This window comes from Orycteropus afer, unplaced genomic scaffold (genome assembly GCF_000298275.1).
Source record: "Orycteropus afer afer isolate SDZICR_OR568_19922 unplaced genomic scaffold, OryAfe1.0 scaffold00006, whole genome shotgun sequence".
In the NCBI taxonomy this organism is placed as follows: Eukaryota; Metazoa; Chordata; class Mammalia; order Tubulidentata; family Orycteropodidae; genus Orycteropus; species Orycteropus afer.
In genome coordinates, this window is record NW_006921593.1 from 11,208,565 (window position 1) to 11,224,316 (window position 15,752).

At 46.7% G+C, this 15,752-nt stretch overlaps 1 protein-coding gene across 1 annotated transcript in view; it reads right to left on the minus strand.

Annotated features, from left to right (window-relative positions):
* LMTK2 (lemur tyrosine kinase 2) overlaps window positions 1-10,603 on the minus strand; it is a 113,096-nt gene extending 102,493 nt beyond the window's left edge. The window contains exon 1 of the mRNA XM_007940963.2: window positions 10,508-10,603. Coding sequence (XP_007939154.1) covers window positions 10,508-10,603 — 96 coding nt within the window. The remainder of the gene's footprint in view (window positions 1-10,507) is intronic.
* Between the last annotated feature and the right edge of the window lie 5,149 nt (window positions 10,604-15,752).

Below are 15,752 nucleotides of genomic sequence, written 5' to 3' on the forward strand. Positions count from 1 at the left end.
CGCTATGAGTCGGGGCCGACTCGACCGCACATAACAACAACAACAACAACATGTGCATTGAGAGTTGGACAATGAATAAGGAAGACCACAGAAGAACTGAAGCCTTTGAATCATGGTGTTGGTGAAGAATACTGAATATGCTATGGGCTGCCAGAAGAACAAAGAAATCTGTCTTGAAAGAAGTACGGCCAGAATGCTCCTTGGAAGCGAGAATGGCCGTACTTCGTCTCTCATTCTTTGGTCATGCTGTCTGAAAGGACCAGTTCCTGGAGAAAAATATGCTTGGTAGAGCCTCAATGGAAAAAGGGGAAGACCTTCAATGAGATGGACTTACACAGTGGCTATGATGATGGGCTCAGGCAAGGAAAGATGGTGAAGATGGTGCAGACTAGGTAGTGTTTCATTCTGTTGTACACAGGATCGCTACGAGTTGGAACCAACTCGACGACACCTAACAACACTGCTTATATGTTTCTTGTTCTAAAAATAAAGACTGTCATTAGTGCAATGCAGTTGGCATCACAAATATGGGATGTAGAATATTAATAATGATGCCTGGGGCAAGTGACTCACAAGTCATCTGTCTTTAAGAGCTCCTCTACCCCTCCAAAATGGTTCTCACTCTCTTTCTTCTTTTTTTGGACCAGGATGATACAGGAAATTGGGGATCAAAATTCTACTATGTTGCAGTAGCAACGCACAAGCCCAGCACCCAGACCTTGGGAGTTTTATCATCATCATCATTATTATAATGAGCTGGGTGAACGTTTACAGAGCATATTCATTTTCCATACAACAGTTCATACACATTTTGTTTCATGACCCAGGAAACCAGAAACCAAACTCACTGCCATTGAGTCGATTCATGACCGCAATTCCCCACAATGTAATAACAGCGCTGTTCCCCCTACCTCCTTGGGAGTTTCTTGAGTGTCAGAAAGTAAAGACATGCTCAAAAAGAAAGAAAGAAAAAAATAACAGGCTATGTCAAAGGGACACAGGAAGGAGCCCACTGACAGAGCTCCCAGTGGGCAAAACGGGTATTTTGTGAGCAGAAAGTCAGTACCAGCCCTGGGTTACAACCTGAAAATGAAACCCAATCCTGTGGCCCTTGAGCCAATTCCAGCTCATTTGGGACCTTGTAGGACTGGGCAGAACTGCCCTATAGGGTGTCCAAGGCTATAATCTTCATGGAAGCACACTGCCACATCTTTCTCCTGTGGAGCAGCTGATGGGTTTGAACACCAACCTTTTGGATGATGCCTGAGTGCCTAAGCACTGTACCACCAGGGTTCCTTATAATATGAAAGAAAAAGGTTTTCATTCTCCTTGTTGAAAAGAGGAAAGAGGCCTCCCTCCTTGCCTGCTGTCTCAGAGTTCATTTTGGACAACTTGTCATTGTCAATTCTTTGTCTCTTTAAGAAGTACATAAACCTAACTAACCTACCTCCCCAAGGGTCCGGCAGCTGCCTCTCTGAAAGGAACTTCAGACGATGCTCCCTACCTTCCCGCCTCCTGGAAGGGCAGGAGCTTTACCTGAGATGGCCCAGCCCCAAACTGCCACCTGCCTGGGACACATCATGTGCTGGCTTACGCTCCATTAACACTTTCCTTTCTCTTCTCATTTTGTGGAGAGATTTCTGCATTGAGAGTAATTTTGTTTTTAGTAATTTCCCCCCAACAAACCCAAAGGATAAAATAAATATCCACAACACTATACTAACCAGAAGGCTGGCGGTTCAAACCCAGCAGCCACTCCTCGGAAGGAAGGTTGGGCAGTCTACTTCTGTAGGGATACCACCTCAGAAACCCAAGGAGGGGTCACTGTGAGTTGGATCAACTCATGGCAGTGAGTTTGGTTTGGTTTTGGTTTATATTGATATAAATAACTGAATAACTAACTAAACAGGGGCGAGTAGACAGTGCTCCCCTACAGAATTGCAAATCTTCTCCCTTAAGGAGGTGGAGTGTAACTCCCCCCTCTTAAGCTTAGGCTAGACATACTGACTTCCTTAAGAGGACAGTAAGGAAAGGGGAGGGGACAGAAACCTGACAAACACCAACTCAGACAGGTGACCAAGGAACAAGCCATGCTGAAAATCTATATCTGTACCTCTGTGGTCTTTCTCCGGAAAATACACAACCCCAGCCGAGTCATGAGTAAAACATCAGACAAATTCCAGATGAGGGACATTTGACAGAAATTCCTGACCAGCACCCCTCCAAACGGACATGGGCATCTAAAACAACCAACAGACTGCAGGAGCTTAAGGTGACAGGAAGGAGCTCTGGTGGTGCAATGCCTAAGGCAACTGACTGCTAACCACAAGGCTGATGGTTCAAACCCACCGACCAACCCACTCTGCAGAAGGAAGACTGGGCAATCTACTTCCATAAAGATTTACTGCCTCGGAAACCCAATGGGAATCGCTAAAAGTCAAAACTGACACGATGGCAGTGGGTTTGGGTTTTTTTGTAAAGTGCAGGATGACTAACCATAACAGAAGAGAAAAAGGACACTATGTTTGGAAAACTACGGCAATGTGAATATAGTATGGTCTTCAGTTAAATGGCACTGCATTAGCTTTGGTTCCTTAGTGGTGCCACTCGGGCCACACTAAAGTAAGACGTTAGCAAGAGGGGAACACGCACAAGGGAATCACAGAAACGCTCGGGACTACGACTGCAACTGTCCTGTGAATCTAAAACTGTTCTCCAAGAAAAAGTACATTATCACGAAACCCCATAAATGGCCTCACAGGGGAGCGAGAGACTGTAAGCTTCTCCTGTAACACACACCCTGCATCACTGGCTGGGAGCAACGGAGCCCTCAGTATCACCTTCATCATCCCCATCAAAATTCTGACATCACATTTACAACCTGTGAGATACCAACGACAGAAGATAGGCCCTTCAAGTACAGCTAGACAGTACAATGAACCCAAACCCTTTCTGATCATACAGCCCATCAGTGAATTTTCTCTACATCCCTTCCAGTTCATGCCAATTTATTTGTAGACATACCTTGTATGTCTCGCTTTACTGCACTTCGCAGACAGTGCGTTATTTTTTAGAAATCAAGGTCTGTGGCAAGTCTACTGCATTGAGCAAGTCTATTGGTGCCATTTCTCCAACAGCATGTGCTCACTCTGTGGCCCATTTTAGTCATTCTCGCAGTATTTTAAATGCTTTCATCGTGCTATCTGCACACTTAGTAGACTACAGTGTAAGGTAAACGTAACTGCATGTACACCGGGAAACCAAAACCTGTGTGTCTTGCTTCATTGCACTATTCTCTTTGTGGTGGTGGCCTGGAACCGAACATGCAGGATCACAGGTGGGCCTGTATTCACACATCGTGAAAATGTGCCACTGTACCAACACACGCCGTCTTAAAAAGTCACACCAGGAGAAATTTTAAAGCATGAAAGGAAAATAAGTAAAAACTTCAACTCCAATATTTTCACCCTGCAACCATGAAATGTCTTGCCCCATAGGTACTGTACTGACTTGAGGGTCAGGAGAGCTCTCAGGGCTGGGCCAGCAGAAAGTAAGGTCTCTGAGGGGAGGCTGGGCCTACAAAGGGTTTGTTTGTTTTTTATTAAAAACAGCATTTAATGAAGCAAGGAGGAGAGACAGGCAATTCCAAACAGAGGGAATCTATGGAGATCAGGAAAACGGGAATTTGCACAGCATATTTTACAAACTGTTAACTCTTAGGAAAGTGCCTTATAAGGGTGGAAAGAGTAAAGAAAGGGCCAGCAAAGAGCTAGCCTCCCCTGAAGGAGCTCTGGGGGTAAAGCACCCACCTGCTAACGGAAAGGCTGGCAGTTCAAATCCACCCAGAGGCCCCACCAAAGAAAGTGCTGGCGGTCTCCTTCCATCGATTACAGCGAAGAGAGCTCTACAAGGGGCAGTTCTATCCACTGTCACATGAGGTCACTATGAGTCAAAACTGATGCGATGGCACCTAATCACAATGGCCTCTCTCAGCCAACGCTTTTCCCACTGGGGTCAGATGCAGGAGCTAGGGGCTACCCCAGCCACAGCATACGGTCCTGGTACATCTTTATGACTTCATAGTAATTTAATTTAAAATATATAACACAGTAGAAGAGCACAACGCAAAATCTGTCAAACTGTCAAAAAGAAAAAAATGTAGGCATCACCCACCTTCAAAGCCCCCGGAAGGTAAAGGGATACAGAGCTACTCTTGTGTAATTAAAAAACAAAACAAAAACCCCAGTTTTCGCTGACGCACGGTGACTGCAGGTGTCAGGGCAGGACTGTGCTCCCCAGGGTCTCCCGTGGCTGATTTTTCTAAAATACACAAGACAGCTGTGAGTGGATTCGAACCACCAACCTTCCGGTCAGTAGCCAAGCGCTGCAAGTCGCCAGAACAGCTGCTGTAGGTGGGAGAGGAGAAACTGTGAAACACAGGCTTCAACTGAGACAGGGCGGTAGGAACGAGAGACACTTCCCAGCGTGTGGGTCCAGGCACCTGAGCAGATGGCACGGCCAGTTCTCGCTCCTCCCACTTGACTCAGTGAAAGAGATGAGACTTGGACTGCTCTGCTCTGTGCTCATAACCTTTGCAAAGTAAAACCTTTCAATACTGACGCTATTCCCCTGAGACGCCTGCTCTCTGTGGCAAATAACTAATGCTGAGGCATGGCTCCAAATTAGTCACTTGCTACAGTTTAAAAATACATCCCTTTAATATCTTGCCCCAACACACGGATTCTACCACCTCTCTCCAGCTTTCTCTTACACTACTGTCAATGAAAATTCAGGAAGAGCCGAGAATGCATTTAAAAGCAACCCCGAAGTTGCGATCTGTTCCAGACCGGGACCATCTATCTGTCCAGCTTCTCTTTCTTACAACCTTCCCTTCCACCCTCAAGTCTGAAACCAGTACAGCACAGCTGCAAGAGAGCAAAATGTATCATTTTAAAAGACAGAGAGAGAAAGCATCACCCCAGCTCTGTGTCTATCACAGGTCAGGGCTGACCATACCGCTTCTTGGAAGGCTTCACGGGATTTAAAATTTTGTTTGGGATCAACTAAGAATAAAGGGTCCCGATGTACTCACTTGCTAACTTAAAGTTGGCAGTTCAAACCCACACAGTGGCCTTGCAGGAGAGAGACTCAGTGATCTGCTTCCATAAAGATTGAAAAAAACAAATACCAGACCTGCTGCCGTTGAGTTGATTCTGACTCATAGCAACCCTACAAGACAGAGTAGAACTGCCCCCATAGGGTTCCCAAGGCTGTAATCTTTATGGAAGCAGACTGCCATATTGTTCTCCCACAGAGCAGCTGGTGGGTTCAAATCACTGACCTTTCAGTTAGCAGTTGAGTGATTAACCACCGCACTACCAGGGTTTCCTGTGACGATTACGGCCTAGGAAACCCTACGGGACAGTTCTGCTCTGCCACATGTGGTCACTGTACTTGAATGAACTCGACAGCCTCCGACACCAATGATGACAAGATTGGTCAAAGCTCCTTCGAGGAAATGAAAACCAGCAATTGTTCACACGGAAATGCTTTAGTCATCCTGAAGTTTTTCAAAAGGCTTATTACATAAAGCAGACTAATTCAGATAATCTTAGGAATTTCTAGCCTAAAACACCAAAATCATGAACTTCAAGAGGTAACAATACCATTTACTAAGACAGACTTCTCTCTAAAGGATCCTCTCCGTCCATCCTATGAGTTAGTTTGAGTAACAAAGACTTTTTTCGAGTAAGTTCTAGACCTTCCGTGATAAACAGCTACCACCAGGAATTCCTCCTTTGAAGTCTTTCCTCCCACCATCAGTCAATTCTATAATCAACCATCAAATGTACAAAGAAACGTGATGCACTAACAAGTCAATGTCGCCAAGTATGTATCATGCACCAGACACAGCAATGGACCAGACGCCGCCCTCCTCCACCCTCCCAATGTCCCTTTAAGCAGATATCATCATCACCCTTTTTCAATAGTTGAGTTCTAAGAAGCTCAGAGAGGTAAAGTTGCTGAACCAAAGTTGTAAAGCTATTAATGTGGGAGAGGAAGGCCTCACACCCAGGCTTCATTCCAAAGCCCAACCTCTTATAACCAGTTCGTGAATTTTCCTCTCAACTGGTATGAAAAGCTGGATTCTTTTGACATGTCCATCTACAGAGACTTTTTTGGAGGACTCGTGTGTTGAACTGTTTCAGAACTGGGTGCCCTTGAGCTGGTTCCAGCTAGGGCTTTGAACCGGTTTCGTCCAATCCCTTGCTGAGAATTTGCTGTTCTTCCCAGATATGCTGAATCGGAATGTGCATTTTAACAAGCTCCTCAAGGGTATTCTTACAAGAATGGGGGAGGGGGCGGGGGGGGCGGGGATCTTGTTAAAATGCAGATTCCGGTTCAGTATACCTGGGATGGAAAGGCAAATTGTCAGCAGGGGGCGAACCAGAATGAACCAGTTCCAAACCCTGCTTCTGACTCACAGTGACCCTACCTGACAAAGTACAACCATCCCACTGGCTGTAATCTTTAAGGAAGCAGATCACCTGGTCTTTCACCTGCAGTGAAAGGGACTGGGTGGGTTTGAACCCCCAATCTTTTGGTTAGCAATGGAGTCTTCAATCGCTGGAGCACCAGGCTTCCCTTTACTTATGTAACAGTTTCTTTTTATCATTATTTTTATAAACTACACTGTTAGATAAGTGACACAGCCCACAGGGGACACAGAGGGCTGAGGACTCTAAATTTCAAAAGAACTGCATGAACACTCAGCACATTGCTATCAGGAAGCTGTAGGGACATGGTAACTTCAACGCTGATCAGCTACAAAGCGTGCGACACACCTCCCGCTCCTGCTGAAATGAACATACTTGGTTAATCAAGTACCACCAACAATGAGCAATTACACCGATCCCAGGCTCAATGCAACCTCAAGCCCTATAGCCATAAATCCTGAGATCGTGTGTCTGGAAAGGCTGTTAAAAGTTCATTTTTACTTCTCAGAAGCTGTTAAAACAAACACCTAATTCACACTTCAGCAAGCACTTCCTTTGCTTTAGAAATATTCTGCAAGGCACAAGTCTGTTCTGTTGAATCTAAAATGAGAGCCCCGGTTCCCGAGCTGGCGTTTCATCAGTTGCTGAGTCCACTGGCTTCATGCAGACTTCCGTGAGGTCCTTTATCTGAAGCTGCTAAAAGCTTCCTCTGTGCTCCGTGACCTAATATGCCGCAGAACAACACAAGTGGATTTCCTTGCCTCACCACTATCCTAACATTGATGAGAAACGGGACTTATGGGGAAGCCTTTGGACACAAGATCGGCCTTCACTGGGAGCCCAGTTGATGCTGTGGATCCCGATGATGTGAAGGGCACGCAAGTGCTTCCTCAGAGAGCGAGCCGGTAACTATGACCCAGAGAAAGGATTTCGTCACTGCAATCTCAGTTTGCTCATTTCACTGTGTGTGGAAACACTGGACTTTCTCCCTTTACATAAGCTTCCTCCTGTGGACCAACAGGCACTGTCTCATAAAGATACAGTCCCAAACTACAGTCCTTGCAGATACAGAGACCAAAGGGAGAGAGGCTCCCGGGCAGGGCGGCGGGCCTGCAGCTTGCGTGCCTGAGGGCAAGTGCAATCCACATGTTTACATAATTGTATTATGACCAGTGAGTAAATACCATTTTAAAATTCCAAATCTAGACAGGATTTTGGATGCTAAAGACCGATAAATAACCTTCAAGTTAAGAGTTGAACGTTAGTCTACCGCCTCATCTCTTTCCCCCACACAAAGGGGCTGGCAAAGCACAGAAGTCAAGTCTTTTTGTCCCAACTTATTTTTGATAAACCAGGCTTCCTCCAAGGCACTGCTGACCAGTTTGAATTTTAAGCAGAAAGAATGAGGGGAAGGAGGAGAAAAGACCCTAAGCAATGTATCTATCCTTATCTGAAAATGCCTACCACCACCTCCATCCAGTCAATTCCGACTCGCAGCAACCCTGCATGATGAGCAGAACTAGATCATAGAGTCTCCAAGGCTGTAAATCTGTATGGAAGCCAACTGCCTCAACTTTCTCCCGCGGAGCACCTGGTGGGTGCAAAACACTGACCTTTCAGTTGGCAGCCCAATGCTTTAACCGCAGCACCACCAGAGCTCCTCACACCTCATCTGAAAATGGAGTACAGACCTCTAGATATCAAACGGGAGCTCCCTCATCAAGATTAGTGGAAAGGTTTTTCATTCTTCTAGATCCAGTGTATCTTGATCAAGAATTCAGCTCAGCTACCAGGATTAATAATCTCTTTCGGATGGAAAAACAAACCTCTGAATCTATGTCAACCATGTACTTTCTCCACAGAATTTAACCCCAGGTACCTGTCATTCCAGAGTCCCTGGGTGATGCAATCCCTTATCGTGATTTGCTGCTAACCAAAAGGTTGGAGGGTCATGTCCGCCCGTGGTACTTTGGAAGAAAGGCCTGGTGATCTATGTCCAAAAAAAACCAGCCACTGAAAACACTACGGGGCATGGTTCTACTTGAGCCACAAGGCTACTCTGAGTCAGAATTAACTCGACAGCCACTGGAACTGGTACCTGTCATCCACTTGCCTCATGTCTAACCATATACCCTCCAAGCATCAGAATGGATACCCCAGTTGCTATAAATTACCAACTATTTCTTTGTGCTTTATCTGTGTCAAGATTTGTTATCTCTACCTATGGATTAATTTTTCTAAGTGCTTTATTCTACAGCACCCCAACAAAATTTAGGCTTTTTTATTTTTTATAATTCATGCTTATAAAATAGCAAAAGAATGGAATATAGAACATGTGGGAGGTTTATAGGCAGATACATTTCCATAGGTTCCCACAAAAAATCTGTTTTCTAGAATATCCCCCCCACAAAAAAAAACCAACCTCACTGCCGTCAAGTCAGATCTGACTCATAGCAACCCCTCCTTGGGTTTCTGAGGCGGCATCTCTACGGAAGTAGACGGGTTTGAACCACTAGCCTTCTGGTTAGCAGTCAAATGCCTTAGGCACTAATTCAAATACAAGCAAAGTTATATGGCAACTTCTTGAACACTCACACTAGTCCACCCTAGGACCAATTTTCAAGTCTATCATCTTGCCATATTGTCTTTCCAGGTACTTTCTGCAATTTTTACCTTGACTACCTACTCACTTCTAACAACATTCACCCGTCCTACCTATCAGATTAGAAAACAGAGTTTATCTGCAAATATTTGATCTAAGGCAGTGGCAGCAATTTGCTACATTACCTGGTACAATGATAATACTGAATACTCAACCAAGGGTACACAATGACACACCTGGAGTGGCTTTGAGCAACAGCAACTAGTACGGCTTTTCACTGTATCACTGTCATCTGAAAAAAATGGCATTAGTGAAGACAGTACTTCTACATTCTGTACCCCATTAGCATCATTCCAAAGTAACTCTTGACCTCAAGAGTATCCCCAACCAGTTACAAGGCCTGACTTGGTAAGCAGAAAAACCACACAACCAAGGAAATCTGAAGATCCAAGTTCTGGTTGGGGTTCTTCCTACAATATAGCTGTGTCACCTTCGGCAGGGCACGTGGCTCCCAGGGCCTAAGTTATCGTCAACTGCAAAACCAAGAAACTGGACTAATTATTCTTTAAGGTCTCTTCCAACTAAAAATTTCTCTGAATCCATGAAGTCTCCATCTATTCCCATGTCAAAGATAAGGAGCAAGTGGTAAATTAGCCTAATTTTTGGCTTGGATGCTTTCTTGGGTGAGTGTTTTACTTAGGAAAACAAACCCTATGTGAAATCCAGGTTAAGAAAATGGGCAAAGGGAAACACACACACACACACACTGACAGCTAAAATAGGAACTTGATCACCCTTAGGCCAGTCTGTCAATAGTTACTCAAAGGACGCCTCTCTAATCACTGGCTTCTTAAAAGAGAAATATTTATCATCCAGTTGTTTCCTTCTCATCCCCAGAGATTTCATGTCGGATGAAAAGCAAAGCGTCTAAAATCAATTTGCAACTTCAGAACAAGTTGCAAGGAGCGATAGGAACTCCGCACGGCTCTCCAAGGCATTAGTATGTTAAGTATGACTGCGACCAAGAAACGGTTCTTATTATGAGACGTGAGAAACGCACGGAAAGCAGGTGACATCTGGAGAGGGAGGCAGGGCTGCCAGGAAGGGCGACGGAGGCCGAGGACCTCAGGCAACAGGTCCAGCGCCGGTACTGCAGCCTCCCCCACAAGGGGTCGGTCGTGCCACCCGCCCGCCGCCCTCCGTGGCCCCGATGGCATCTCCTCGCCCCCGCTTCGGCCCTCGAGCGGCAGCCCGCCCCCACCCCACGCCCCTGCGGCAGAAACCTCCCTCATCATTCGCTTCCCCGGCCTCCCGCCCCCTCCAGGCCCTCCGAACGTCGGCTCCCAGGCCGCCCCAGTTCCCCGCCGCCCCCGTCGCAGCTGCCCGCAGCCCCGGCCCCGCCGCGCGCCGGCTCACCTGCACCTGTTTGCGGAAGTGGCGCGGCCCCGGCGCTGCCGGTGGCCAAAAGCAGCAGCAGCAGCAGCAACGCCGGCGGCCCCGGCATCTCGGCCGCGGCGCGGCCCCGGAGCCGGCTCTAGGGTCGTCCGTCTGTCCGTTTGTCGGCCCGCCAGGCAATTGGTCCTGCCTCCCTCAGCCGTCTCAAAGGCACTCGAGCCGGCTACTCCTGAGCCCACGCTGCTTCGGCCCCACCTCAGTCCGGCTTCTGGTCCGCACCTGACACTCCGGCCACAGAAACACCATCCTTCCCGCCCGCCCGCCTGCGCCGCCACCGCTGCCCTCTCAACAGCAGCAACGGCAGCCCTGCGGAGCCGCGGGCCCGGGCAGCCGCGCTTCCGCCGCCATGATGGGCTGCGTCATGTGACGTAGAGCGGGGGCGGGACGCCTTGAGAAACGGTGCCACCGGCCAATCGTCTGTTCCACAGCGACGCGGGAAACTCCGCCCATCTCCCTGGCGGAGTGAGGGACGGCCGCCAGGGCGCCCCCTGCAGACCGAGAAGTGCGTGGCCAGCAGGTAATAATTAAATTATTTTACATTTAAAAAGGCTGAAAAGTACAAAGAAGACGATAGAAATAACCCCTCATCCGTTCTGAATTTTTAGTAAGTATTTTATGGCATGCAAAAATGGGGCTGTTTTCCTCTGCCTCTTTCACATGTCAGAGCCCTCTTAGGGTCTTCTGCTTACGTTGACGTACACATCCTCTCATTATTGGGCTTTTTATTTCAATTTCACAAGAATAGAATGCCTCTGCCCTCGTCACCCACTGATTCAGCTCCTTGGCTCTACCAGGAGTGCCCTTCCTGTCCTCTCTTGTCCACTTGGCAGACACCCTATCCTTTCATTTCTCAAGGCTCACCTGACTATGACTTCATTGAAGGCCCTTCCCCTGTCCCCAGGAAAAATGACTGGAGTTTCCTTTGTGTCTCTCCCCTGCCCTGTAGACAGTGCAGTCTCAGCTGTCATGTTTCCTTGTTCCTGTAAACTGTAAGCTCCCGGAAGGCAGGAATCGTGTCTGATTCAACTGGGGACCTGTGGAGATTGGCATAGGGCCTGGCACAGAGTCGTTGCTGGGTGCTTCTGAGTCAACTGCTGCTCACAGCCACCCTACAGGACAGAGTAGAACTGCCCCATAGGGTCACCTAGGCTGTAATCTTTACGGGAGGAGATTGTCAGGTTTTTCTCCTGTGGCACCACTGGGTGGGTTCTAGCCACCAATCTTTCCATTTATAGCCAAGCACTCAAGCTTTGCTCAGTTTTAAAGAAAGAAAGCTTGGGCCTGGTCACCAGGGAGGTGCAGCTCCCAGGTGCCTCTCTCCACACCAAGAGGTGAGGAGAGAGGGGCCAGGAGTCTTGCGGTCTAAACAAGAGGAAAAGTTGGCAAGCTTTGTTATTTTTCACTCCACAGAACAAGGATTAAGGAATGCATTCCTCGGAGGTCTCTGATGGAAGCCATTATCCCCCAATACTCACACATACACACACCCTTCACCACTCACAGCGTTGCCCACTGCTTCTCTTCAAGAGTTCCAGCAGGAAGTAATGTCATGGTCAGAGGGCTGGGGACTGGGACACTGGAGAAGCCCTTGTGGTCCAGTTTGTGTGCAAGAGAGAACTGGTTTGAATGTTCCAGACAGGACTCAACCAACTGGTAACAGGGGAACTTCCCCCAATTCTCCAGCCCCTCCAAATGCCCGTCCTAAAGGCCAGCTCTCCATGGTGGACCCACAAACAATGCCCAGGGAATATTTGAATACTATGTAATAATTTAATTATTTTACATTTAAAAATTAGGGCAAGCCAGTAAACACCTAAGTGGACAAATATCTGGAAGGCAAAACGCTGGGTTCTGGCATCCACAGCTTTCTGCTGAAAGCTGTATGGGCCAGGGAAGGGAGGCAAAGGTCTGAGAAAGACGATCAGCCTGTTTGCTTCTCCTTGTACCAGGAAGCTCTGGACTTGGAGTTTGAGGAAGCCAGGGAATGCCTGTCTGTGGACCAGGAGGAGACTGTTTACTGGCCCCAACAAACGCCCTGCTCATTATCGCTGTGGTTGTTAATCATAATTAAGGTGCACCCCAGCAACATGTCAGACCACAATCCCAAAACAGGTTTTGTTGTTATCCGAGCAGGAGCAAAAGTTGGAAAGCATTTTTTTTTTCCACTTCAGAGAACAGAAGTTAAGGTACGCATTCCTTGGAGGTATCCACGGAAACCTTTGACCCCAGCCCCACCCCACCTCACCACTCACACCATTGCCCAGCACTTCTCCTCAAGAGTTCCAGTTATAGAGTTTATAAAACAAACAGTAAACCTCTTTGCTTTGTTTCGTTTCACCTGTGAGTCAGAAAACAGCCCCTGGCATAATTTGGGATCCCATCCCCTAGACAAGAAGCATCTCCTTCAGTGTCTGCCAGCTTTTTGCACGTGTGCTTAGTCTAATCCAATGTTTCCTTCATGCCAAGGCCTTGCCTGGACCACCCCTCTGGCAGTATCTGTCCTGCCAGCCAGCTCTGGGTGAGGGTTGGATAAGAAAGGATCTGGAAGCATTTGAGTCCTGTGTGAGCAGGCACTTTGAGAGATGTGGCACCCAGCGGGCACATGAGAGATTTGCGAAAATGAGTTGGATCAAATGGGCGCTGGCGTATATCAACTTGTAGGAAAATCGGTCGTTAAATCTTCAGAAATTTTGCACGCCAGTTGTGAAACACAGCCATTGTTAAAAATAAAATCATGCAAACTTATAAGAAATAAATTAAAATAAATTACCCAACAAACAGTGGTAATGAGAAGTACTTCCAGAGTGGTGGAGTGAGGTCAATGAAAATCCACTCATCTGTGAGAGGCACAAGGAAAAAATGGTCAAAATTGACTAGTTTGGAAATCTGGCCTCTCTACCTGACGGCCGCCATGCCACCATGATCACCACCTACATGAAGCCCCTCAAGCTGGACAGAGTCACCAAGGTGCTAGGCAGGATCAGTTCACCGGGACAGCACATGGAGTTAGTGAACAACGTGAGCCCCTTGATCACCCACAACAGGAAAGGCCCTGTGCATGAAGGTGACATGCTCAGTCTGTAGGAGTCAGAAGGAGACTCAGAGGCTGTGGCGAGGCTGCTGCCGGGTCCTGGATGTCCATGGACGTGGTCTGCAACTGTTCAATAAAGCCTTCATGTGGCATGTTAAGGAGAAGACAAAGAAGAATTATTTAAATTAGCCAAAGGTTTGCAACAACACAAGGAGCATTTATGCAAGAAAAATGGCTTGATCTCAGTAAGAACAGCAGGCCCTAGTCTCATTCTTGTCCCCCATATCCGTGGAAGACTTCAAAACCAGCAGCCTCACAGCCAAGGTAGCTATAAAACAAGCAGCCTAGTAACCACTACAAGGGGCAGAACGGATTTGGAGCTCCACCCTCCCACCCCCGTTCCCAGAGAATCGTCACTATTTTGACCTGGCTGTCAGACCCCTAGAAACGTAGCATTCTCAGAGCTACTCTTTGTGTGACCCAACTCAGTGCTTCCTCAGTGTAAATAGCCCAGTTTTGTAAAAAAATATTGTTTTGAGTGTTTGCCAGTCAATTCTGACTCATAGTGATCCCAAAAGACAGAATAGAACTGCATCATAAGGTTTTCTTGGCTATAATCTTTACAGACGTAGATCATCATGTGTTTTTCTCACAGAGCGGCTGGATGGGTTTGAACTGTGAACCTTTCAGTCAGCAGCCAAGTACTTAATCATTTGTACCACCAAAACTAAACCAAACCAAACTCACTGACATCAAGTCAATTACAATTCATAGCCACCCCTTTGGGTTTCTGAGGCTGTAAATCTTTACTGGAGTAGACTGCCTCATCCTCCTCCCACAGAGCAGCTAGTAGGTTTGAACGGCTGACCTTCTGGTTAGTGGCCAAATGCCTTACCCACCACACCACCAGAGCTCTTTAGATATAGTCTAGTATACATTAATTTCCTTATTGCTGTTTTAGCAATAAAAAAAAAAAAAAATTATTGGCAGTTGTCCTGGGGATTTCAATGAATAGCTTAAAACAATCTAGTTCAGATTAACATCAGCTTAATTTCCTCTTCTTTTTTTGGCTAATATCATACAAATCTTTTCTATATATATTATAAGCTCATCAATACAGTTTTATAATGGTTCTTCACGTAGCTGTCTTTTAAATAAGAAAAAGTTACAAATCAAAATACATTTATACTGTCTATTACATTTCACTAAGGAGCTCCAGTGTAATGGGTTGGGCATGTGGCTGCTAACCAGAACGTCAGTGGTTCAAACCCACAAGCTGCTCCATGAGAGACAGATGAGGCAGTCTACTTCCATAAAGGTTTACAGCCTTGGAAACTCAGTGGGGTCACTGTGAGTCGGGATTGACTCGGCAGCAGTGGGTTTGGTTTGGGGTATTGTGTTTAGCTATGTAGTTCTTCTCCTGGTGCACCTTTCTCCATGTGGATTTGAGTTGCTGTCTACTGACCTTTCATTTCAGCCTGAAGGACTCCCTTTAGTATTTCTCGTGGGTGTTGTGTCTGCTAGCAATGAATTTGCTCTGTTTTCTTTTAATCTGGCAATGTCTTCATTTAGCCTTCCTTCGTTTGAAGGATATGCAATGGTTTCTTTCTTTAGCACTTTGACTATGCCATCGACTCAATGGCAGTGGGTTTTTTTTAAAGACTATTTAATGAAAAAGAAGTCAGTAATGGAGGTATAAACGTAAAGAAACAAACTCACTGCCACCATTCTGACTTTTAGCAACCCCCATTGAGTTTCCAAGGCTGTAAATCCCCCACTTTTTTTTTTTAAATTTTGTTGTGATTTGGGTGAAAGTTCACAGAGCAAATTCATCTTCCATACAGCAGTTCACATACTTTCTCTCATGACATTGACTGCAGTCTCTCACAGTACAACAGCTCCCCTCCCACTTCCTCCCCATAGCCACCTCTTCCCTGTATCTATCCCTCCATGCACTCCTGCCCCCTGAGCTGTCTCCCTGTGCATACACAGTCCTTCTGTTCTCCCACAATTGATCTCTCCAAGGAGTGTATCTACCTAATGTAAATGTTCAGCTCATATGCCTGTCTTTTGGCTGGAAGCCACAGGAGTGGGTTCAATTCCAGACCTGAAGGGCAGCTAAGGGCCGTTGTCTCAGGAGTTCCACCAGGCTCTATCAGACCCTCAA